General features: G+C 34.0%; 2 protein-coding genes across 3 annotated transcripts; one reads left to right on the top strand and one right to left on the bottom strand.

The window, feature by feature from the left end:
* On the top strand, positions 1-6,399 carry LOC113081515 (myosin-6). The gene has a single exon (XM_074559896.1). The coding sequence runs from the start codon at positions 90-92 to the stop codon at positions 5,898-5,900; it is 5,811 nt and encodes a 1,936-aa protein (XP_074415997.1). The 5' UTR covers positions 1-89; the 3' UTR covers positions 5,901-6,399.
* Positions 6,400-6,496: 97 nt separating this feature from the next.
* Positions 6,497-15,836, bottom strand: LOC113081517 (mitochondrial basic amino acids transporter-like). 2 transcript variants are annotated; one of them, XM_026253591.1, is made up of 5 exons: positions 15,126-15,836; positions 12,988-13,148; positions 11,023-11,066; positions 10,433-10,516; positions 6,497-9,163 (listed from the first exon to the last, which is right to left on the bottom strand). In XM_026253591.1, the coding sequence occupies exon 5, from the start codon at positions 9,161-9,163 to the stop codon at positions 8,393-8,395; it is 771 nt and encodes a 256-aa protein (XP_026109376.1). In that variant the 5' UTR covers positions 10,433-10,516; positions 11,023-11,066; positions 12,988-13,148; positions 15,126-15,836; the 3' UTR covers positions 6,497-8,392. The 2 variants fall into 2 exon arrangements, with proteins under 2 accessions (XP_026109376.1, XP_026109374.1); XM_026253589.1 differs by lacking the exon at positions 12,988-13,148 and having other exon boundaries at positions 15,126-15,834.
* Between the last annotated feature and the right edge of the window lie 12,002 nt (positions 15,837-27,838).

A 27,838-nucleotide genomic window follows, 5' to 3' on the forward strand; every position in this document is an offset into this window, starting at 1 on the left:
CCATCACTAGTGGTTTGTGTCACTGAAGTTTCCTCAGCCGAGGTGTGCTCATCAACTCTCAGTGTAGCTGGAAATCTGAAGCAGTCACTATGGGTGATGCTATGATGGCAGAGTTCGGAAAGGCTGCTCCCTTCTTGAGGAAGTCGGATAAAGAACGTCTGGAAGCTCAGACAAGAGCCTTTGACATCAAGACCGAATGCTTTGTTGTTGATGATAAGGTGGAGTTTGTGAAGGGGAAAATTGTCAACAAGGAAGGAGGGAAAGTCACTGTAAAGACTGATGATGGGAGGACAGTGACTGTCAAGGATGGAGACGTCCATCCCCAGAACCCGCCTAAATTCGATAAAATCGAAGACATGGCGATGCTTACTTTCCTTCACGAGCCTGCAGTGCTGTTCAACCTCAAAGAGCGTTATGCAGCCTGGATGATCTACACCTACTCTGGGCTGTTCTGTGTTACCGTCAACCCTTACAAGTGGTTACCCGTGTACGACTCAGAAGTAGTCGCTGCTTACAGAGGTAAGAAGAGATCAGAGGCCCCGCCTCACATCTTTTCTATCTCTGATAACGCTTATCAATACATGCTAACTGACCGGGAGAACCAGTCCATCCTTATCACCGGAGAATCCGGTGCTGGGAAGACTGTCAACACCAAGAGAGTCATCCAGTATTTTGCAAGCATTGCTGCCGCTGGTGGAGCAGCTGGAAAGAAAGACTCCAGCAAGGGAACCCTGGAGGATCAGATCATTCAGGCTAACCCTGCACTTGAGGCTTTTGGCAATGCTAAAACCGTGAGAAATGACAACTCCTCTCGCTTTGGGAAATTCATCCGCATTCATTTTGGGACAAGCGGTAAACTCTCCTCTGCTGATATAGAAACGTACCTGCTAGAGAAGTCTCGGGTGACCTTCCAACTAAAATCTGAGAGGAACTACCATATCTTCTTCCAAATACTGTCCAATGAAAAGCCCGAACTACTGGACATGATGTTAATAACCAATAATCCATATGACTACTCTTACATCTCCCAAGGAGAAGTAACCGTCGCGTCCATCAATGACAATGAAGAGCTGGTTGCTACTGACAAAGCATTTGATGTACTTGGCTTCACGACCGAAGAAAAGATGGGAGTCTACAAGCTGACAGGTGCTATCATGCACTATGGCAATATGAAGTTCAAGCAGAAACAGCGTGAAGAGCAGGCAGAGTCTGACGGTACTGAAGATGCAGATAAGGCAGCTTATCTAATGGGGCTGAACTCTGCTGACCTGCTCAAAGGACTCTGCCATCCCAGAGTCAAGGTAGGCAATGAGTACGTCACAAAAGGACAGAGTGTGGACCAAGTGTATTACTCAATTGGTGCACTGGCAAAGTCAGTGTATGAGAAAATGTTCAACTGGATGGTGGTAAGAATTAACCACTCTCTTGACACAAAGCAACATCGCCAGCATTTCATTGGTGTACTAGACATTGCTGGCTTTGAGATCTTTGATTTCAACACGTTTGAACAACTCTGCATCAATTTCACAAATGAAAAGCTGCAGCAGTTTTTCAATCACCACATGTTCGTTCTGGAACAAGAGGAATACAAAAAAGAGGGGATTGACTGGGAGTTCATTGACTTCGGGATGGATCTGCAATCCTGCATTGATCTGATTGAGAAACCCCTAGGGATCATGTCCATTCTGGAGGAAGAGTGCATGTTTCCAAAGGCCAGTGATCAGACATTCAAAGCAAAGCTATACGACAACCATCTGGGAAAGACAAACATTTTCCAAAAGCCACGAGTTGTGAAGGGAAAGGCAGAAGCACACTTTGCCTTATCCCATTATGCAGGTACTGTGGACTATAATATTTCTGGCTGGTTGGTGAAGAACAAAGACCCATTGAATGAAACTGTAGTTGGTCTCTATCAGAAATCCTCTTTGAAGTTGTTGAGTCATCTATTCTCAACCTATGCAGCAGGAGATGCAGCAGAAAAGTCAGGTGGGAAAGGGGCCAAGAAAAAGGGGTCATCTTTTCAGACCGTGTCCGCCCTGCACAGAGAAAACCTTAACAAATTAATGACCAATCTGAAAACCACAAACCCACACTTTGTCCGTTGTCTGATTCCAAATGAGAGCAAAACTCCTGGAATCATGGACAACTGTCTGGTCATGCACCAGCTTCGCTGCAACGGTGTACTGGAGGGTATCAGGATTTGCAGGAAAGGTTTCCCAAACAGGATCCTCTATGGTGATTTCAAACAGAGGTACAGAATCCTAAATGCATCTGCCATCCCTGAAGGACAGTTCATCGAAAACAAGAAAAGTGCTGAGAAGCTGTTAGGCTCACTAGACATCGATCACACGCAATACAAATTTGGCCACACAAAAGTCTTTTTTAAAGCGGGCCTGCTTGGTACGTTAGAAGAGATGCGAGATGACCAACTCGCTCGTATCCTCACTAGGATCCAGTCTTATGCTCGTGGATTACTGATGAGAGTTGAGTTTCAGAAACTTGTGGAACGTAGAGATGCCCTCATGGTCATCCAGTGGAACCTTCGTTCTTTCCTTGGTGTGAAAAACTGGCCATGGATGAAACTGTTCTTTAAGATAAAACCTTTGCTAAGGAGTGCTGAGTCTGAAAAGGAGATGGCAAACATGAAGGATGAATTCAATACGTTAAAAGAAGCTTTGGAGAAATCTGAGGCCAGGAGGAAAGAGTTAGAAGAGAAAATGGTCACTCTTCTTCAAGAGAAGAATGATTTACTTCTTCAGGTGCAATCAGAGCAGGACACGCTAATGGATTCCGAAGAACGATGTGAACAGCTCATAAAAAGCAAAATCCAGCTAGAGGCTAAAGTCAAAGAGCTGGCAGAACGTATAGAGGATGAGGAAGAGATAAATGCAGACCTCACAGCCAAGAAACGCAAGTTGGAGGATGAATGTTCTGAGCTCAAGAAAGATATAGATGACCTGGAGCTGACATTGGCCAAGGTGGAAAAGGAAAAGCATGCCACTGAGAACAAAGTGAAGAATCTAACAGAGGAAATGTCATCCCTTGATGAAAACATAATGAAACTCACCAAAGAGAAAAAAGCTCTACAAGAGGCTCAGCAGCAAACACTGGATGACCTTCAAAGTGAGGAGGACAAAGTAAATATATTGACAAAAGCAAAAGCTAAGCTTGAACAACAGGTGGATGATCTTGAGGGCTCATTGGAACAAGAAAAAAAAGTTAGGATGGACTTGGAGCGTATCAAGAGAAAGATGGAAGGAGATGTGAAACTGACTCAGGAGAGTGTAATGGACTTGGAGAATGACAAACAGCAACTAGAAGAAAAACTTAAAAAGAAAGACTTTGAAATTAATCAGCTGAACGGAAAGATTGAAGATGAGCAAACGGCTTCAGTACAGTTGCAAAAAAAACTAAAAGAAAACCAAGCTCGAATTGAAGAACTGGAGGAGGAGCTGGATGCGGAGCGTGCGGCTCGTGCAAAGGTGGAGAAACAACGATCTGAAATTTCTAGAGAACTGGAGGACATCAGTGAGCGCCTAGAGGAGGCAGGTGGGGCCACATGTGCTCAGGTAGAACTCAATAAAAAAAGGGAAGCAGAGTTTCAAAAGTTGCGCAGGGACCTTGAGGAAGCCACTCTTCATCATGAGGCCACCACTGCCTCCCTTCGGAAGAAGCATGCAGACAGTGTGGCAGAACTAGGGGAACAGATTGACAATTTGCAAAGGGTCAAACAGAAGTTAGAGAAAGAAAAAGTTGAATTCAAGTTGGAATTGGATGACCTTTCCTCGAACATGGAGAGTGTGGTAAAGGCCAAGGTAAATCTTGAAAAGATGTGCCGCTCCCTGGAAGATCAGATGAATGAGCATAGGTCAAAAGCTGAAGAAGCCCAGAGAGCACTGAATGATACGTCCACCCAGAAAGCCAAGTTGCTGACTGAAAATGGGGAACTTGGACGACAATTGGAGGAGAAGGAATGTCTAATCTCCCAACTCACTAGAGGAAAGACCTCATACACCCAGCAACTTGAAGACTTGAAAAGACAACTTGAGGAAGAGGTGAAAGCAAAGAGTGCTCTTGCTCATGCTGTACAGTCAGCCCGCCATGATTGTGACTTACTAAGAGAGCAATTTGAAGAGGAGCAAGAAGCAAAAGCTGAGCTCCAACGGGCATTATCCAAAGCCAATACAGAGGTAGCAACATGGAGGGCAAGGTATGAGACTGATGGAATCCAGAGAACGGAGGAACTGGAGGAAGCCAAGAAGAAACTTGTACAAAAATTGCAAGAAGCAGAGGAAGCAGTGGAAGCAGTGAATGCAAAGTGTTCTTCTCTTGAGAAAACAAAACATCGCCTGCAAAATGAGATTGAAGATCTGATGCTGGATCTTGAACGGTCAAATGCAGCATCTGCGGCCCTGGACAAAAAACAGAGATCCTTTGACAAAGTCATTGCAGAGTGGAAACAAAAATATGAAGAGTCACAGTGTGAGCTTGAGGGAGCACAAAAGGAAGCCCGTAGCTTAAGTACAGAGCTCTTTAAACTGAAGAACTCTTATGAAGAAACGCTAGATCACCTTGAGACCATCAAAAGGGAAAACAAGAATCTTCAGGAGGAGATCTCAGACTTAACAGATCAAGTGGGTGAAGGACGAAAGAGTATTCACGAGTTAGAAAAACTGAGGAAACAGCTGGAACAGGAGAAAGCAGAGTTGCAGTCAGCACTTGAAGAAGCTGATGCTTCAGTCGAGCACGAAGAAGGTAAGATTCTACGAACTCAGCTGGAATTCAACCAGTTGAAGGCAGATGTTGAGCGCAAGATGGCTGAGAAGGATGAGGAAATGGAACAAGCAAAAAGAAACTACCAGCGTATGGTTGAATCCTTGCAGGCGTCTCTTGAGGCAGAGAATAGAAGCCGCAACGAGGCCTTAAGAGTAAAAAAGAAGATGGAGGGAGACCTTAATGAAATGGAAATTCAATTAAGCCAGGCCAACAGACAGGCAGCTGATGCCCAGAAGCAGCTGAAGATGATCCAGTCATGCTTAAAGGACACTCAACTCCAGCTGGACGAGACACTTCACAGTAATGATGATCTCAAAGAAAACATTTCCCTGTTGGAGCGCAGAAACAACCTGATTCAAGCAGAACTAGAAGAACTGAGAGCAGTGCTGGAACAAACAGAGAGGTGTCGCAAACTAGCTGAACATGAACTTACTGAAGCAACTGAGAGGATGCAACTCTTGCACTCCCAAAACACTAGCCTCATCAATCAAAAGAAAAAGCAAGAATCTGATCTGCTTCAGTTGCAGAATGAAATTGAGGAGTTAGTGCAAGAGAATCGCAATGCAGATGAAAAGGCAAAGAAAGCCATTACTGATGCAGCTATGATGGCCGAAGAGTTAAAGAAGGAACAAGACACTAGTGCACACCTTGAAAGGATGAAAAAGAACATGGAACAGACCATCAAGGACCTACAGCACCGTCTAGATGAAGCAGAGCAAGTAGCAATGAAAGGAGGGAAAAAGCAGCTACAAAAAATGGAGGCACGTATCCGTGACCTTGAGAATGAGTTAGATGCAGAGCAAAAGCGAGGTTCAGAGTCCATTAAAAGTGTGAGAAAGTATGAACGACGCATAAAGGAGCTGACTTATCAGACAGACGAGGATCGCAAGAACCTGGCAAGACTGCAAGACTTAGTGGACAAGCTACAGCTGAAAGTAAAATCTTACAAACGTTCTGCTGAAGAAGCCGAGGAACAGGCAAATGCCAACCTGGCCAAATTACGAAAACTGCAGCACGAGCTGGAAGAGGCAGAGGAGCGGGCGGATATTGCAGAATCTCAAGTAAACAAGCTGCGTGCTAAAACTAGAGATGGTGTACCCGGAAAGAAATCCCAGGATGAGTAATGTGTCTTGAGTAGTTGTGTAATCTCACCTAGATTTGTTTGTTCACTAGTTTGAAGATAAGTACCAGGAATCCCTCTAAAAGATTAAACATTAGTCAAACCATAAATGTGTCCCTAGGCCACAAAACCAAAGTCTTAAGTCTCTGGGGTATATTTGTAGCAAATGCCAAAAATACATTGTATGGGTCAAAATTATAGATTATTATTATGATTATTAATATGCAGTTCTAGATTTTTTTGCTCCCTAAGATTTCAGATTTTCAAATAGTTGTATCTCAGCCAAATACCATCCTCCAAACAAACCATACATCAATGGAAAGATTAATATTATTCAGGTTCCAGATTGTGTAAAATTGATTCTTATGACTGGTTTTGTGGTCCAGGGTGCAGGGTCAAAATTATCACTAAAAAACAACATGGAGGCAAAACTAAGTAATGAATATTTGGCTAATAATTTGAAATGCAATGAAAACTGAAATAAAATACAGTACTTTTAAATTACAGAATCTCATTTTTGTGTTTAACGCACCACATGACATGTCAACATCAATTGACAACAAGTTATATATATATATAAATAAAGACAAAAAACAAGACTTATTAGTTATCCCATTTATTTTCACATATTTTAGATGACCAAAAACAATTGGTAAATTGTTTGAGGCCAACCACTTGGGAGCAGCACAGAACAGTTTTTTATACAAAAATAGGACGAACATTTTATTCGATTCAGTACAGTTCAATCTGTTCAGCAACGGCAGTAACAACGAACATGAAAAAGAAAGAAAACTAATCAAATTAAAACCACTTTAGTACTTCTGCAACCAATCTAGCTCCATAACATACAGTTTATTTACATCTCTCACAGACATCACACACAACATATTTAGTTTTCAATGAATCTATCTAAACTTCCCTTTTTAATGAAATACTACATATTTACATTTAATACAACAAACAATCTGTAACCGTTACAGAAACATCTTCTGTCTGTTATACACTCCTATCCCACGTGTATGTTTTAGTCTCTTACATTCAGTACTTTGAAATCTAACATATGCAAATCCATTAATTTCTGTATGCTGAGAAAATTCCAGCGTCGATACACACGATCATAAAATATATTGATCTTACAGTATAACTCAAGAGACAACCCACATGCGTCAGTCAATCAAAAGATGTTACTTGAACACAGCAGGTCATTTAAAACTCTAATAGCAGTATAGATATAGATACAGTGGACCTCCAATGGGGCCGATACAACTTGTATCCCAACACTTTAATAAGTTACAGAAAACATGCAAATACTTCATTAATTTTATAGATAATAAACCATAAGTCTAGGGCAGAAGACTTACACTGAGGGGACAGAATTTGATTTGTCAGACAAAAAAAACTTTGGTTCATTCTCTTTTCAGTACACCAGCAACAAGGTAATACATTTTGAAGTAGACAATATCAACAGTTCCTCATACATCACAATAGTGATTTAGAAACTTCGGAACATTGGTGTCTACTATATTCATTACACAGCTTTAAAAGTGGGCCAAGATATTGTAACCTTTTAGGCAATTTCACCAGCAGCTTCCACTAAAAGGAGGTTCTCACTCCTCAGATTAAAACATCATAATAACAAAGACTATATTCTCCAGGGCCAGAATCATATTAGTCCAAGTCTTGGTGGAGTTGACCTTACAAATTGTATCTTATGTCCGGGGCTTTAACTTAGTCAGGGTAGAGACCATGTTAGATTAGATGCAAACAAAAACAAGGCTGAGAAGGACCTTGGTAACTACCTTTCCAAAAATGAATTTACAGTTGACCAGAAACCTCTGGAAATAACTATAACCTTAAGAAGGCACAACCTACATCCACACGTCTACACATTACAGCCTCTTTTCATTCACATCAATTGGTGTCCAGCCTAGCTAAACTTGATATATGCTTTGGAGGATTTGTTTAGACACTGGTTTCTCTTCAGTGTAGCAATAATTTGCAATGTCGAAGCAAGTTTTTCTAGTTTTCCCCAAGTAACAACAAAAGTAGTTGACTACATCAACATGCAAATTCTTACTTTCAGAGGTCGGATTCTTTCATCTCTCATAAGGCAGACACAGGGAAGTGTTTGTTAAATTTACATTTATGCATTTAGCAGACGCTTTTATCTTAAGCGACTTACATTGCATTCAGTCTAACAACTTTTCCTAACATGTGTTCCCCGGGATTCAAACTCCCAACCTTGCGCTTGCTACGCAATGCTCTACCACTTGAGCCACAGGGACACTATAATTATATATATATATTGAATTGAATATAAAAAAAATATTTACAAATGCAAAGCTCAAGTCAGTGTACAGATAGAAGTTGTGCAATTCCATTTACAGTGGACAGATGTGCTCACTGCACAGCAACTGTTCGTTTAGTAACAGGTCAGCCATGATTTGGGAAGTGCTACGCGTCAAGCTAGTTGATATCCCAGAGAGATGAGGTTACTCACAGACTGGATGGTTGCACTTGTTGCTGCAATGGCGCGTGATGTGTACCTGGAGCAGCTTCGCAATCTTTCGGAGCGTCATCCGAACGTACGTACAAAAGGAAGAGGGTGACCGTTGCGAAAGTGGCTGCGTTAACTGGAAAAGCCCGTAGAAGAGTGGAAGTAAGTCCGCGTGTGAAAACACGCCAACCTTCGCGCTGGATGCTCTTCCTCGTGCAGTCCATGATGCTACTGTACTGGTACTTTCCTCCGACCCCGTCGGCCTGAAGCCGGGATTTTATCACATCCACCGGGTACGTCGAAAGCCAAGATGCGATTCCCGACATCCCGCCGGCGAACAGCAGTTTGGGAATCATGTACGGATCTTCCGGCTCGCATCCCAGCGAACGCGTCAGGAGGTCGTACGTGAGGAAATAAACGCCGAAGCCCGGTGTCTCCCGGATAAGAGTTGTAACCATTCCTCGGTTGACTCCTCGCAAACCCTCGCGCTGGTAAATGCGAGCTAGGCAATCCAGTGAGTTTTTGTAGACCTTCCGAGAGGACGACTTCTTCTCGCCTGTTCCTTGCATCTGCATTCGGGTCTTGGCCAGTTCCATCGGGCAGCAGATCACACACTGGATGGCGCCAGCCGCCGCTCCGGCTAGGAACTGGTTCATAGGTGTATCCTTGCTTAACATACGCATGGTGTTGCCCTGAACACCAAAGACGATGGCGTTGATGAACGTAAGGCCCATCATGGGCGACCCAATGCCTTTATAAAGACCAAGCATCTGCAGAAAAGGTGAAGCAAAGTGATCCAAGCTGCATTTATGTACATGTGTAAATGCAAAGATATCAAAGAGATGTCAAATATTTGAGTAATTGTTGCCATATCAGCATCAACGACTCAAGAATGATAAAATATACAAGTCTTAAGAACTATAATTCAATGACTTGTATAAAATAATTTAACAATATTTTACAAACTGTAAAAAAGTAATGAAATAATTTATTTAAATAATAAGTATTAATAAAGTACAATATAAAATGACTACAATATTAATAAAATCAAAGTTAAATATTAATTTAAATATTACTGTAGTTTTACTATAAACACTACTATAGTTTAAAAAAAATCGATTGTTATAATTTATTCATCCCTCATCTTTTGAACAATTATACTTTTTTCTAATAATTGAGAAGTGTTTAAGAATAGCAATGAAGTTAATTAAAATATTTGTCAAATTATTAAATTTAATAAATAGTAACAAAATAAATAATGTAAAAAGTATTTTTATTTTATTTTTAAAAGTAAGATTTTTTATATAAAGTATACATTGTCTACATTTTTTACTGTTTTCATTGACCAGCTAATATATATATATATATTTTCAGTATTTATCTGGCGCAAAAATAATGGAGATCTCGATGAATGTGAAGCATTAAACTTAAAAAGATAAATTCAAATTAAATAAATAAATAAAAATGTAATAAAAACAGCAGCATTAAAAATATTAATTAAATTAATTAAATTATAAAATAAGAAAAAATATCAAATTATTAAATAAATTTACCAATTTATTGTGTGTATGTTCGTGTACACACACACACACTTTTCATCAAAAAGTACTAAAATCAGAAAATCTCCAAAGAACAACTAAAGTATAATTACATTTTACTTCTTAGTCAGACGCTGATAAGGTTCACGTTTAAATATTCATTTGAACAACCTTAAAACAAATCTAAATAGTTTACATGGGCAAGCATAGGGAAATCAAATTAAATTTATTTATATAGTCCTTTTCACAATATGACTATTCAAAGCAGATTTACTGAAAATCATGATGTTAATGATTATAATATCTGAATATCTTCATGCCTTACAGTTGCATTAAGTAGATTAGATCTGGCTGATAGTATAGTTATATTTTGTGACAAAAATATAAATAAAACCATCAGCTAGTTGAGATATGCTCTAAAAATATATGGCTTTATGTGAGTGTAGGTGTTTGTGATGCAGTTAAAGAGAAGAATATAAAACCACTGAAGTTTTCACTCACTGATTCTTGACGTATGATGGACTGGAAACAATGAAAAGTGCCTCGGTAAAGTGGTTTATCAACACTCTGGACCTGAAGACGAACCTACAGGACAGACAACATGATTACTACAAGCCCATGATATAAAGAGCTCGTACTTCAGAGTTTCTTTTGAATATGGAAACAGATGAACTGCCATTGTGGTTAAATGATTGAAAACCATCAATTGCAATGTATGGCCTAAATATTCAAGACCGTAAACAGAATACATTTTTTTTTATTAATAATAATAATATAAATAAACATAGTTAATAGCGTCACTACTAAGTTATTATTTACCCTGTAACCACAGGACTAGTATGATGTGCTTACACAGGAGTAATTTTTAAGTCACAGGGTTCAGCATGAAATGGATAGGATGGAGTAAAGTGTCACGACACAAACAAGCTCCCTGCGTTAAACATCAGCCAAAAATAGCAATGATAAGTGTTTGCTCGTTTGTTTTAAGAGAGTTCCTAAGAAATCAACAGCCGGTTCAGATGACAGATTTGCTCAACCTACGTGCAGCAAAAGCACTGACACTCGAACAACACGAGTCAATGATTACTAACCTTAACTGTGTCGAAAGGATGTCCGACGAGGACCCCGGCAGCACCTGGACAGAAAAGAGAAATTATATGAGTTTGTAATGCTTAACTATTGAGCAATATACTCTGTATACCGTATTTCTCGGACTATAAGTCGGACCTAAGTATAAGTCACATCAGTCCAAAAATACATCATGACAAGGAAAAAAAACATATATAAGTCGCACTGGACTATAAGTCACATTTATTTAGAACTAAGAACCAAAAGAAAACATTACCGTCTCCAGCCGCGAGAAGGCGCTCTATGATTTCAGTGTAGACTACAGGAGAACTGAGCAACATAGAGCGCCCTCTCGCAGCTGTAGACGGTAATGTTTTTTCTTGGTTTATGTCTAATAAATTTTGATAAATAAGTTGCACCTGACTATGAGTCGCAGAACCAGCCAAACTATGAAAAAAAGTGTGACTTCTAGTCTGGAAAATACGGTACCTAAAGAAACCTGTTTGTGTCACCTAAAAAAAAAAATTCTTAAAGGTAATTGCATATTTTCTTAAAATTGTGACCTTTTCTCAGAATTCTTAGTTTACGACTTGCAAATCTGAGTTTGTATCTTTTTTCTCCAAAAACATCTTGCTTAATTCAGAGTTTACGACTCGCTATCCAGAGGTTACGACTCACTAAACACTTGCTATCCATAGATTATGACTCGCTATTCATAGTTTACGACTCGCTATCTAGAGTTTACCACTCGCTATTCAGAGTTTATGGATCGCTATTTAGTTTACCACTCGCTATTCAAAGTTTACCACTCGCTATCCATAGTTTATGACTCTCTATTCATAGTTTACGAATCGCTATCTAGAGTTTACTACTCGCTATCTAGAGTTTACCACTCGCTATTCAGAGTTTATGGATCACTATTCAGTTTACCACTCGCTATTCAGAGTTTACCACTCGCTATCCATAGTTTACGACTCTCTATTCATAGTTTACGACTCGCTATCTAGAGTTTACTACTCGCTATCTAGAGTTTACCACTCGCTATTCAGAATTTATGGATCGCTATTCAGTTTACCACTCGCTATTCAGAGTTTACGACTCGCTATTCATAGTGTACGACTCGCTATTCATAGTTTACGACTCGCTATTCATAGTGTACGACTCGCTATTCATAGTTTACGACTCGCTATTCATAGTTTACGACTCGCTATCCAGAGTTTACGACTCGCTATCCAGAGTTTACGACTCGCTATCCAGGGTTTACGACTCGCTATCCAGGGTTTACGACTCGCTATCCAGGGTTTACGACTCGCTATCCAGGGTTTACGACTCGCTATTCAGGGTTTACGACTCGCTATTCAGGGTTTACGACTTGCTATTCAGGGTTTACGACTCGCTATTCAGGGTTTACGACTCGCTATTCAGGGTTTTACGACTAGCTATCCAGAGTTTTACGACTAGCTATTCAGAGTTTTACGACTCGCTATTCAGGGTTTACGACTCGCTATTCAGGGTTTACGACTCGCTATTCAGAGTTTACGACTCGCTATTCAGAGTTTACGACTCACTATTCAGAGTTTACGACTCGCTATTCAGAGTCTACGACTCGCTATTCAGAGTCTATCTCTCGCTATTCATAGTTTACCACTCGCTATCTAGAGTTTACCACTCGCTATTCAGAGTTATTACTCGCTATCCAGAGTTTACCACTCGCTGTCCAGAGTTTACAACTCGTGTGAGAAAAAAAAAAATAATTCCTACATTTGTATGCTATATTGCCCCATGACCACATTTAGTGCTAAATTTAGCATAAAATGGTTGTAAGCACAGCTGTATATGAACAACAGAGTCAATTCTAGGATCGTCAGTGTTTTATTTCCATCTTTTTAGATTCAGAACAACAACAAAGTCAGTCATTGATTGGCAGACACTGAAAGATGCTAATGTAGGACTGGAAATCTCACAGGAGATCTATCTGAGAATCTCACAGGGTATTACATATCAGCGGTTACTGCTCCATGCCAAGGAGACCAATGACTCCTCAGGGATCCACATGGCTGGACGCACATGGCCTCGGGTCGATGGGAGTCAGCCTAGACCGAAGGCGTTGGTCCATCCTGACCAATCAAAACATGTCCTTTGCTACAAACTCAAGTCGTCAAATGGGGACAAGAGCTGACTTAAGAAAAGATACAGTAAAGGAAAAATTACATAAACACTATTTTTCAATATATTTGCAGTTGACAAAAATTTGACTTCATAAAATTTGTAATTCTGAAAGTGTTCACACAGATATTTTAATAGTCAATAAGTTTGATTAGATCACTGTTAATTATTAAATATTGTTACATTGGCGCACATAAAAAAGATTAAATACCACTATTACTTGTGTTGTTCATTTAGAGAAAAACAGCAAGCAAAACATGCCTTTTTATTAACTGATTTAAAAATGTATGTTTAAACCAGTTTAAACAAATTGAAACAAATATATGTATAACATTTATATTTGTTTATATATATATATATAAACATACATATTAGTACATGCATCTATTTGATTTATTATTGAGTGTGTGTGTATATACACTCACACTCATAATAAATGACCAAGTAATAATGAATTAGTATATTTTTTATAGATCTATATAGACATATTAGTGAAGGAAAAAATACTTCAGTTCTATTTCTAGGTCTAGTTCAATTAATATTGAAAAAATGACGAGCCACATTATCAATCATTCATCAGTAAACAAAGGGAAACATAAACTGGGCTCATAATGACACCTGTGATCCAACTTTTATGAAGCACTGTGTCTTCACATCTGTAATATGAAACACGAGCCGGGAGGGGCTTTGAGAGAGATGTGACCCCGTCCTGTGGCTGGGATTGGCTCCCGCAGGGGTGTGTGGGATGCCTCTGCTTTTGACAGGACATGGACAGGCGTATGGGAGGGGGTTATTCTGGGCTCTTCCGGGAAACACATTTCACAGCAGCTCATGCACGACTGTTATTCTCATAAGAGAATAGGATGACTTCAAGGAGAATCCAGACTATTACACTGAATACAGATAAGCACGCTATTATGACCACATTTGCATTACAGTGGAATTTATAACGAAAGCTGAATAATTAATGAATCCCAAATTCTGTCTTGTGCAAGCGAAACCTATTCAAATTAGATGTAGAAAACATGTGTAGGCTACTCCATAAATACTGCAACTTCATCTGTTAATCAATCAAAAATGTGATTAAGGCCTAAACTGGTTTCCTCCACAGGCTAAAAAATAAATTAATAAACAGGTAATTGTGGCTCTCACAACTTTTCCCACATATAATTTATACATAATCTCAAATTTGTGGTATATAAACACAGTTTTAAGAAGAAATATCAGAATTGTGAGATATAAACTCACAACACTGAGATAAATAAATAAATATATATATATATATTTATTTTTATTTTTTAATTAGAATTAAAAGCCAGAAAGAAAGAAAAGAAAGAAAAACGAAAGCAAGACGTTATAAAAAAATTATCAATTACTTTCTAAATAAGCTTTTCCACCACAAAGGAAAATGTTGCCGATTTAACCCAATTTAGAACACGTCAATCATTCAGAAGCAGTCAATCAGTCACAATGTAACATTCTTTACTTCAAAGGCGGCAGAGTAGAACTCCGTCACGTGACTCACCCACCTCAACACACAGCTCACTAACAACAAACTGAATATCAAACCAAAAGCGAAAAAAAGAGTTGCAGAAATAGATTTGAAATTATTGCTCATTAAAGCACATTAAAAATATAGATTTAGCATGAGTATTTAACAGAATTCAATAAAACCAAACTCTTTTCACGTGTCCAGCGTGATGTGGCTTCCTGCTACAAATAATTCAGCACGTGTGAATCGATCTGACCGTGTGAATTACATCAACTCACTTCAAAATAAACTCCACACATATGCATGACAGACTACTGAATCTGAATGTACAAATACAAGCTATATTTGATCAACACGCTGACTGTGCGTGGGTTAGACCCTCTTAACGAGCTTAACTAAGTCCTAATCGAGCACACACGGATTTACTGTACTCTACTGTACTCTACTGTACTGGTAGAGATGCCTTACCTCCTATGCATCCAGCAAGGAAGTCCATCACTGCTTGAAGCTGTGTTCGTTTAGATGAGATGAGCTCAAACCTGCTTTAGTTCCTCGGGCCTGTCCTGTGCTGAATGTCTGTGAGGAGGTGATGCGGTGTAGCGGTAACGCAGCAGGGAGCTCGAGTCTGCGCCAGCTGTAAGTCACTAATCGGGTCGTAGTGGAAAATTTCACCTCCTAGCTTGTCTGGCACCTGCTGGGTGCACCGGCTCTGCTTGTGCAGCGGGTTCTGGGTGGATAATAGATGATGGATGGGTGTTGGTGAGGAGGAGGTGTGTTGTGCACGCGCCCAATCGCGACCCGCGGATTTAAAAAGGATTTCTGTTCCTCTTTGCTCTCGGATTTTATTACTGCGAAGACTCGTTCACGAGGCATTAGGATGGTTACCAAGAAGGTCATTTTTTAAATATTCAGTAGTCTAGCTAAGCCATAGGCGGTTGAGCTAATTAATATTCATGACGTGCCTTCGCGTCGGGGAGTCCGACTCGTTGAAGTGAATCGGTTCGTTCCGATGAATTGATTCGATCGCACAGCTCTTTACTCAGCAAACCCAGAGCACATCTTCAAGATGTCTGTTAAAGTTAAAGAACACATCTGCTGTGAACATACATCTGATAGACGTCTTAAAGATGTCGGTTTTACATCACAAACATCTTACAGATGTATTATGAGCAATCACTTTAAAAAAATAAGTCTTTAATATGTAAATCCAGACGTGATATATGTTTGCTATCAGGGATATTGCGATTTTAAATTTAACCTTGATTTATTATTTATATTGAAGAGATACTTACAATAAACAAATCTGGGCTACTGTGTGATTTGGCTTCATGTTCCATTATTATGTGTGAATCCTATCCATCTAAACTTGTAAATGACATTAGTAACATAAAACAAAATTACTCCTTTTATTTTTATTTTTTTAGATAGACTAAATAATTATTTGGCACAGTACTGTGGTCGCCGCTGTATTTTCAAGATTAACCGTCAGTGACTCGCGAATCGACTCAATAGAATCTTTCAAAAGGAATCGGGTCGAAAAAGATTCATTGCACTCGTAATTTCTCTTCCGCGTTGCATCATCCTGTTTGTGCCGACGATCCAAACGCGAATGCTGCAATGCGCGTGCTGTTAAACTCCCTCATCAATCCGAGCTAATGAAATAAAGCTTTATTCATCAAAAACGACGAGTTATAACGTCACACAGAGACGATCAAATGCACACCTCGTGATAAGCACGCACTGGTGGCAATGAAAATAAAGTAGCTTTTTAATAAGAGCATGCATTATCGAGCTGCAGATGCACAAGAACCACGTGAGGATGAGGGACTAGATCAGAAACACTGGAGCACCTCAGTGTTGCACTGTGTAATTAATAATTAAATACTGTATAATAATGTCATGGGCGTTTAGAATGAATAGACGATGCATTTCGCCGACTAACTTACAGTACAGTTCAAAACGTGTTGTTTGTTTATTTATTTATTTTTGTAGAGAGATTTGAGAGAAGACCTAAGCTATACAGTATTTTTTTTTTTTTTTTTTTTGCATAAAAGCAAATTAGTGCATATCAGTAGTATGTTTATATATAAAATCTAAATGTTATATATTTTTTTAATTATAAAAACAGCTAAATTGTAGGTCTTCATTGGATACAAACCTTTCGTTGAATGGAGCACAGCATTAATTTTGTTTTTTAAAGTCAATTTTAACTGGAAAAGAAATTTACTATTAAGAAAAGAAAAAATGCATTAAAATGAATAAAATCTAATGATTAATCTCTTGATTTAATAATGATAGATCTTCATGCCAAATCCTTGTGTTGAATGGAGCACTACATTTAAAAAAGTCAATTTTAATTAAAAATAAATAAATGTATTAATAAGAAAAAATTAAATAAAAAATACAATTTTTACTTTAAAAATACTTTTTAATTAATCTCTTAATTTAATTAGAAAAACAGTGATGTTAGGTAATTATATATATATATATATATATATATATAATTATGTCACACATTTATTTCTGTATTGCTCAGAATTGTTAGTTTGTATCTCAAAAGTTTGTCTTTAAGTATATATATATATATATATATATATATATATATATATATATATATATATAATTATAATGATTAATTATTAAATTCATATTTTAATAAATCCATCATGAAAATTTGTTTTTATTACTGCCACTGTTTAAATACTGTATTTGCAGAAGCAATTACAGTAAAATACATTATATCAATATTTATATGCAACCCTGATTCTGAGTCTTTGATTATTAAATAAATTTGTTTATTAAAATGTAACATTAGAATGATTTCTGAAGGATCACGTGACACTGAAGACTGGTGCTGAAAATTCAGCTTTGGTCACAGAAATAAATACAATTTTACTATATATTCACCTATTTTCAATTGTAATAAAAATGTTTTCATCACTTTACATGCATGTTTTATTAATAATCATAAGTGTTTCTTGGTTTAAAATACTTTTTTTATTCTTTCTGCTTTAATTCAGAGTCGCTGTTCCTTACCATTGTTTTTTTTCCAGTGGCTGTAGAGATAATAGCACTATATTATAATGGGAAAATATTGAAATATATGAGTTTCTCAATGAAATAATGCAGTTTACATACAAACCATGTTTCATACAAAATAATAAAAACTGTTACACAGGTCTACTTTAATGATTACAAATGTATCAGACTCTATACTGATAATCAATGCTGTTCTTCATTGCTACAGTATTAATCTGCTGGTGAACAGCGCCATCTAGTGGCAGCAGTACTGAACTGTTCAGATCTCTCAGGGAAGGATTGACGCACTTCAGCGGCGTTTGTGTGAAATTGACCTACTTTATCACTGGATTTATTAAACACTAATAACTGCTTATGAAAGTGGCTTTTGTTGAGCTGAGGGCAGGAATCAGACATTAAATCTTAATCTCCAGAGTTAAACAGATCAAAATCTAACCCAATAAATCCCAAACACGAAAAGAATCCAATTAGAGCTTTTACACATTCAATATTATTATGCATAACACCTTTGTGCTCATCAGTGTGCATCATAAAGCATTTTTTATTTTTATATATATCCGGTTTCATTTAACTTTTTTTTTTTTTTAGGACTAGTTTTTGTGGTTTGTGTGTGTGTGTGTGTTTTAATTTGCGTGTGTTTTAATTAGCTTTTTATATATTTGTCTATGTAGTTTTTTTATGTCATATTATATTATGAAATAATTTACATTTAGAATAATTTGTAATTATATTTTTACATCAATTTTACATTTTCTAAAAACAATTTATTTAGAATTAATTTAGTTATTATTAATATTTTCATTTCTTTTATATTGTATTTTTATTAAATGAGAATATATATAATTTCTATTTTTATCATTTTTAGTACACACACACACACACACACACACACAATTAATTACCAGCTCTAATATATATATATATAAATTAATTAAAATAAATGCAAACGGTGTAATTAAGATTCAGTGCTGAGGTTTGAACTTGGTAAAGCGCGATGGCTTTTCACAAACGATGACTATAACAATATACTGTCAGATTAATCTGTTTTATGATCTTCTGCAGTTCATTCAAGTTGATTATTTCAGATGTTGATGTCCATGTTGCTTTTATAAAACCAAATGAATACTTTTGTTCATCAAGGATGCATTAAATTGACGAAAAGTGACATTTATAATGTTACAATAGATTTATTTTTTAAAATTTCTTTTCATCTGTGAATTCTGAAAAATTAAATGCATCACATATTTATGTTTTCAACACTGATAATAATCAGAAATGTTTCTTGAGCAGTAAATCATCATATTTTCATGATTTCTGAAGATCATGTGACACTGAAGACTGGAGGAATGATGCTGAAAATACAGCGGAGCATCACAGAAATACATTACACTTTAACACAGATTCACACAGAACACAGATGATTTAAATAACAATAATATTTCACAATTTTTACTGTATTTTTGATCATTTAAATGCAGAGACTTTCTTCACTTTTTGCTGAAACACAATCAGTGCCGGTTTATGTTTTATTGGTGTTCTATTTAGAATTTTAATATTTTGTTTTCATTTGAATTTGAAAGTTTAAGTTTTCACTATTCATTTTATTTATTTATTAATTTAAAAAAGTGTTTTACATGTTTAGGGTCGGTTTAAAAAAGTTTATTATTATTAACTATTTAAATGTATCTTTTATTCAGTTTTAGTTTTTTTATTTCATTATCATTTTAGTATTTTAACTTAGTTATTTCATGTAATTTGTATATTTTATTTTATTTTATTCCAAAAAAAAAATATATATATTTTTTATAGTTTTTATAATTTGTTTTGAAATAGCTTTTATCATGTATTTTTTAGTTTAAATTTTAAGTTTATTTAATTTTGTTTTTCTTTTTTTTATTAACAAATGTATATATATATATATATATATATATATATATATATATATATATATATATATATATATATATATATATATATATTCTTTTTTTTTTAATTAAATAAAAAAATACTAACTAGAAGCAAATATAAATTAAATGAAATAAAATAAATCAAACAGTAATAATAATATTTAAAATAAAAAATACAAACAATAAACAAATAAATTAATGAAAAATAAAAATATAGCGATAAAAGCTGTAATAAAAACTATAATAGAATATAAAGAATACCAAAATAACAAATAAACTATACTCATACATACACAGAAATATTAATGTAAAAATATTGGCTGAAAATCTGAAACTACGAGAATATCAGAATTGTTGCATTGTAATAAATTAAATAAGTTTAAGTACCTGGAAATAAATAAATGTAACCTAAATAGTAATATTTAATTTGATAATTTAATTTAATAATATTTAAATGCTAAAATATTTAATAATAGTAATAAAAAATAAAACTAATAAGACATTAATATTAGAATCCATGACAATGTTTGGGCTTCATATCAATATTTATTTCATTTTATTATTTTAGTATAAATTATATATTATTATAGTTTTTATTAATATTAATATTAGTATTGTTTTTTTATTTTTTTATTTTAATAAAAATGTTATCATCTTACCATCACTTTAAATTTAAGTGTTAGTAATCTGATTAGTGTTTATGTTATTATTATTATTATTATTATTAATTAATTAATTATATTTATATATATGTGTATATATTTATTTCAGTTTTAGTTATTTTAGTACATCAGGTTAAACTAAATGAAAATGACAAATGAAATAAAAATGAAATAATATAAATGTTAGTCAAAAAATATATAAATGAAAAACTGAAGCTAAACTAAAATATGTAATATTGAAATATTGCCTAAATAAAATAAATTTAATCTCAAGCAGTAAAATTACTAACCAGGAATAAATTCAACGTAAAAAGTAAAATAAAGCTGAAAATATTAATATAAAAACTATTAATATAATTACTAAAAATTTTAATATATATATATATATATATATATATATTTATATATATTTATATATATATATAATACAAATAAAATATTAGATGAAAAACTTTAAATGAAAAATAGAAATTAAATATGTTTACTAAAATTACTAATTGGAAATAAATATAAACTAAAAAAAAATTATATTTAGTTTAGGATTTTTTAAAATTATTTATATAGTTTAAATTCAAGTTTATTTAAAATAACAAAAAGTTTATGCTTTTAGATTTAGTAAAGTATAATAACCCTGTGTTAGTACATTATATGCAGTAATACAGAAATATTGATTTATTTACTTACACATCACACCCATAGCTGATATGACGACTGATATTATGATGTTTTCACAAAACAATCGAATATTACTTGTTTCAAACATAGTGCACAGAAAAGATGATGTTTAATATTAACTGATGCATACAGCACAACGTGAATCTTTAACATGAAATCATAAATAAGTGTAGCTTTGGTGCTGGAGTCAATAACGCGGGTCATTCACCCAGAAAACATGGGTTTAGCTCAGCTCAGCTTTCAGGCTCCTAGACTCCTACAAGGACGAGGACGAGCGTATCATCACATATCACTAACAGTACACTAGATATTTATTATATTATACTTGTGGACTTCTATATGTGAAACATGTATGCTTAAGTAACAGACAGAGTTTGGGGAATGTTACTTTTTTAAGTAATGCATTACAATGTTGCGTTACTCCATAAAAATGTAACTAATTATGTGTCTTGTTACTTTTGTCTTTTTGATGTTTTTTTTTTTTTTTTTTGTTTTTTTTTATATGGACAGGGCTTGCTTGTTTTTAAAATAAAAAAGTTCTGTTTTTGGCCGATATTAAAGCCTGTTCACACCAGAAGTGAATAATAATACAAAATAATAATTATAATAATAATAATTTTATATATATATATATATATATATATATAATTCTTTTTTTTTTTACATATAGTTTGTTTAGTTTAATTTTAAGTACTAAAATAACTAAAACAAGTCATTTAAAAATCAATGCAAACCTAATTGGACATTTTAAAAATAATAATAAAAATTACAAAAACAAACAACGAAATTAATAAACCTTTATAACAAATTAAAACGTTAATAAAAACTACAGTGTACTGTAATGTGGAAAAAAAATGTATGTATACTACAATATATAAAGATATAATGTAATGGAATTATATTTCCATGTTATTCTCGAACAAACAAAACAAGTGTTTCCATTAACTCTTGCACAAATGCCCAGAACAGAAACGGATCAATTTAACCGTTCGTGTGCTTTAACCCATGAAGCTGTAAAGTGCACCGACAGCAGATCTGCTGGGTTGGGTTTGTGACCCGCTGTGACCCGAGGCGAGGTCAGATTGGGGGAAAAGTGTCCCATCAGCACAAGGAAGCGTCTTCAAACAGGTAAAGGTTAACCGCTGTGTGTTCGTGACATCGAGTGGTTTATGGATTTGACGTTAGCCTTTGATCTGTGCACAAGAACAGACAGTTCTCTGGCTTTAGAACATATATATACACACAAATCAGGAATTATTATATGATAAATCGCTTTCAGACGAAAATATATTAAAAGCAAAAATTATTTAAGGGTAAATCTTTATTATATTTGTTTTGAATTTCATTTCAAGACAACAAATTAATATTTTTAAGAAAGAAAATTAAGTTTTTGCATTGGAGCAGTTTTTTCATGATATTCACGATCGCAAGCTGAAAAAAAAAATTGTATGCTATAATATTTTACACATACATCTAACTAAAATAATAATAAAAAAACTGATTTAAAATGAATTATAATAAAATAAAAAAATGTTATGCAGCCACACAAGAGAACATTTCTTATTTTTGTTTAGTATCACTTTAAATCTAAAATAACTAAAAACTAAAATTAGAATGAAAAAAAACAAAATGTGCAATTAAAATTAATAATAAAAAAAGAATAATTTATGTATACTGTAATATTTTAAATACATTTTTCATATATTATTTCATGAACAATAACATTGTTACTTGAAATAAACTAAATGTCTACTGAATAATAATATTAAATATATATTTTTTTTATTTGAATTTCACATGAGTTTGATGACCTTTAATTTTCAGCACTAAAATAACTCAAAAAAATAATATATATTGTAATTTTTATTCATATTTTGAATTAAATTTAATTTGGATATTTTGTGGTTTTATTTTAATTTCAGTTTTATTTTAATTTCAGTTTTAGTAATTTTGTTGTGTTCTTTTGTCATTTTTTCTTTTTTATGTCTATACATATTATATATATATATATATATATATATATATATATATATATATATATATATTTAGACATAAAAAAGCAATAAAAAATGACCAAAGCACACAACAAAATTACTAAAACTGAAATTAAAATAAAACCACAAAATATCCAAATTAAATTTAATTCAAAATATGAATAAAAATTACAATATATATTATTAATGCTATGTAAATATACATCATGAAATCAGGGTTATTATAGTTAACTAAAATAAAATCATTTAAAAAGAAAACATTTCTGTTACTTGAAATAAAATACTAGATTAGATAGATAGATTAAAATAAATAAATAAATAAATAAACAAATGCATTAATTAATTAATTTTCAGCTAGTTGCCAAGGCCTCATTTCTAATTTTTGTTTAGTTGCATTTTGAGTACTAAAATAACTAAAAACCAATAAAGTAGAAATTAATAAAACTATATACACTATATAGAATAAAATTACATATACACATGATATTTATACTAAATACACAAAGATAAAAACCTAATGAAAATGACAAAAACAGAAAGTTTTATTTTTATTCTGTATAAAAATGAACTAAATTAGTTTATTGAGCTGCTTAACATGTAAAACTGATTTTGCTTAACATTTGATGATTTTTCATTTTTTATTTATTTTAACTTTATATCGACGTTAAATATATATGTTAAAATAATAATAAAAATAAAAAACTAATTAAAAAAACATAAACAAACAACAGCATTTTTAATTATTGTTTGATTTTGTTTTGTATTTTTACTGGAAAATTAATAACCTTTTTTATAACCTTTGTGTTTTGTGTTGTATTTTTCCTCTGAAATCAATAATTAATATAATTATTATCTGAACTCTTATTTTATACAAAATGTCATTAAACAGTAAAATTTAAATCTTATGTTAGTAAATGTTAACTAGTAAAATTTTAATAAATAAATATGTGAATTAATTAATTTTCAGCTAGTTGTGAAAGACTTGCATTTAAAACCAATAAAGTAGAAATACATAAAACTATACAGACATGTTAAAACTAAAAAACTAATAAAAATGACATAAACAAACAACAACAAAAAATAAAATGAAAATGTACTTTTTCCTTTTATAAATTATAATGAATATAATTGCTATCTGAACTATTTATTATCTTATACTATGTGTTATACTAATAGTAGTACAGCTTTAGTGTATCCTTACAAGTACAATTTTTTTGCTGGATTATTTGTTTCCCTTCAAAAATAGTTCTCGAGATATTTTATGTTTATGCCGTTGTAGCGAAGTAATGTGGAGTAATAAATGAACATCAGAGATCCTGAGCTCCTTACAAACAAACAAATCATCAGACTGAGGAAAAACTCTCCTGGTGTGCCTTCGCGGGCTAATAATAGCACCGCTGTTCAAAGTTAACAGAGGACTCGCATTTACATTCATGTGACACTGAAGACTGGAGGAATGATGCTGAAAATACACCTGTGCATCACAGAAATAAATTATACCTTAACACAGATTCACACAGAAAACAGATGTTTTAGATTACAAAACTATTTCGCAATTTTTACTGTATTTTTGATCAAACAAATGCAGCCTTTATGAGCAGAAGATATTTTTGGGTGTTTTCGTGTTCTCACCTGTTACATTGATTCACTCGCTTCTCAAATCACACACATGGTTTAAAGAAATATTTATGAATTGTGAGGTTTTATTTTATAATTTTTTTTGTTTTTTAGAAGCAAAAAAAAAAAAAAAATCATCCGCTCAAACTTTATTTAACAAAATAATATTCTTCAACTCTTTAGCTTCTGTCTCTGATCAACTCGAAGCTCTTTTAGTGTAACTCTCTCCTGATTGTGATCAAGTAAAGGTCAGAATAAGGTCAGTAATATCTCCAGATGAACTCCTCCTGGACTGAAGCAGCTCAGCTTTACTTGATTCTCCATCAATCATGTTTTAGAGTCTCAAATCTGATCCTCAGGATCTTTTGAGGAGCTTTACTTTCACTGTTCCTCAGCGGAGGAGTGATCTTCACAAGCCTCCAGAACATCTCACATCTTCTGAGGAGCCTTCATTCCTTCAGCTCTCAGTCACTTTACATTTTTTTGATTTGTCAGGCTGTCCAAGGTTAATATTTTGTCTAATATATTCAATCATATTACATGGCTCAATGCAATGCTGCAACACAGAAACGATTCCTGGCGACACAAAGATACATCCTCGTTATCAGGAAAAGATGAACGCGCTCCTCTCACACATTCATTCAGTTTGTTAGCGTAAGCAAAGACAAGCGTTCACAGATGCACATCGTCTGAACACACAAATCCCTTCGGGGACGCTGATATAATCTGTATTTCATGGCCATCAGATATTACTCAAAGCACCATTAGGTGAAGTTGTTGCGCAAGCTCAAGCATAAACTACTTTAAAACATCTCTGTACAAGTGACGAAAATCGAGGCCGCTCAGATGTTCTGCCCTTCCCGCATAAATAAATAAAGCCCCATCTGATGTCTATCTAATAATTCCAAACCCCATTTTTATTCGGTTAAGCATAAATATGACAGACTGGCGTCTGAGGGGCTAAACGAGGACAACTTTGAAGTTTTGGAGGTTAAATATGGTGTACCAAATGGATGACAATAAAGCAAATAAAATTAGTTAATATTATAATATCTTGCACAGTAGAAAATCACCTTACATTTTTTTTCAAATTAATTAATTATTTATCCTTAAAAAAAAAACGTAGTTTTTTTAACTTTGAATATTTGTTTATTTTTTTATTTAAAAAAATATAACTACTTAAAAGTGTGTGTGTGTGTGTGTATATATATATATATGATCTTAAAAACCCAATCTTCCTACATTTGGTTGTTGCAACAACAATAATGCAAGTTCTTTAAATAAGAAAAAAACAATAGATAATAAAACTACAATAAAACTAAATAGTCATCAGCCGTGAGACATTAGTCCAAGTAACTTTTTTACATTATTGCCAATTTACACAACATTCTCTAATAATAATGTTAACAAAGATATCACGAAAATATCTCTGATATTGCAACGGCCTATATAATATAATACAAAATTTTTTACATATTATTTGCTTCCAAAAAAAATATTTTGTAGACTTATATATAATAATAATAATAATATATTATATATATATATATATATATATATATATATATATATATATATATATATATATATATATATATATATATATATATATAATAAAATATAATATATCAACATGACTTGACTACAAAATAATAATATAATTAATAAAAATAAAAATAATTATTACTAACACTACTAAATAAAAAATACAAAATAAAAAACAAACATTGCAATATAATAATATAACACTTTTTTTAAACATTACAACTGTAAGATTAAATATTATTATTTATGGCTGTCTTAATTTCTTCATTTTCAAACATAAAACCATCAAGCTTGGTGGAAAAACCCAGGGAGTGCATCATTTCAGATTCACCCATCATGTAAAAACAAACATGAGTTTATAAGACTCTTCTGCGTTGGCCAGTTGTGTTATTATGGATTACAGACTCTATGTCTTCGAGTTAGAATCATCTTAATGCTGGATGTGTTTCAGGTTTTGTCTTCTCCAGATGTTCACTGATGGACTGTGGATTATTGTGATATTTTTATCAGACTCTCATTCTGACGGCACCCAGAGATGCAATGCTACTTTTCCCCAAACCTGATGAGGAAACAAACTCATCTACATCTCAGATAGCCTGAGGGTGAGCACATGTTCAGCAAATGTTCATTTCTGGCACAGCACACCGGTGGAAGTGAACTGTGACCGCTGGCATAACGTTTACATATTTGCATGCTTTCAGTCACACTTATATGCATTATCGCATTCTGTGCATGCAGTGTTTCAGCGCTTCAAACTTCAATCACACTGTAAAACTGGCATCTTTTCTCCAACGATGTCACCGATGATGCAAACATGCTTTCAGGATGAACAATGCAATGCAAAAAATGAGCGAAACCAATGGGACGCATGAAAACAGCCCAAGTGCATTTCTGCATGATGAAAAGCATGTGAGCTCCGAGCAAAATCCAGGTCAAGAGGGGTAAACACAAAGCAATGCTGTGTGCTTTTTGTTTCATTGACCTCCTGGAATGTTCTCTCTTTGGCCGGTTTAAAAAAACGATGCTTGCTTTGCTCCAGTTTGTACATTTCCAGTGCTTTAAATGCTTAGATTCTTCATTCAGAAAGCAGTAGACGTAACGCTGCATTAGGACCGGGTTTGCGTCAGCATCGACTGACCACATGTTTGCTCTGTACAGTTTTCAGGGCCGATGGACGAGCGAGCCTGACCTGAACAGACCCCGTCTCCACCCCTCTTTCCACCCGCTTCCCTTTGTTTTGTCAACAGACCGTTTCGACAGGAATTAAATGCAAGCGTTTTCAATGAAAGAGCAAGTATTTCAGCTCATTATTGAAGAAATGCAACAGAATAATGCACGGTTTTCAGTTCCTCGAATGCCTCCCTGGTGTTTTATACGACCGCAGTAAAAATTGGGCCGCATGGAAGAAATTACTGCAAAAGTACTTAGAGCGAGTCAAGATGTTGTTAGCAATAATAATAATAATAAATAATGTTATTAGTACTACTAATAATATTTATTACTATTCTTATTCTTCATAAAATGTAAACATTTATAAATGAAAAAAGAAATATTACTATTTTATTACTTATAATAGAGCACTTGATGCACTAATATTTATATAATAGTAATAAAATTATATATTAGTTAATATAAATAATAAAAATAATTATTTAAAAATAATTACTTTATTATTCATTATTGCTATAATTACTACTTATAAATCTAAAAATGACTAAATAAAAACAAATAAAAATATAACT

Source organism: Carassius auratus, unplaced genomic scaffold (genome assembly GCF_003368295.1).
Source record: "Carassius auratus strain Wakin unplaced genomic scaffold, ASM336829v1 scaf_tig00034518, whole genome shotgun sequence".
Classification (NCBI taxonomy): Eukaryota; Metazoa; Chordata; class Actinopteri; order Cypriniformes; family Cyprinidae; genus Carassius; species Carassius auratus.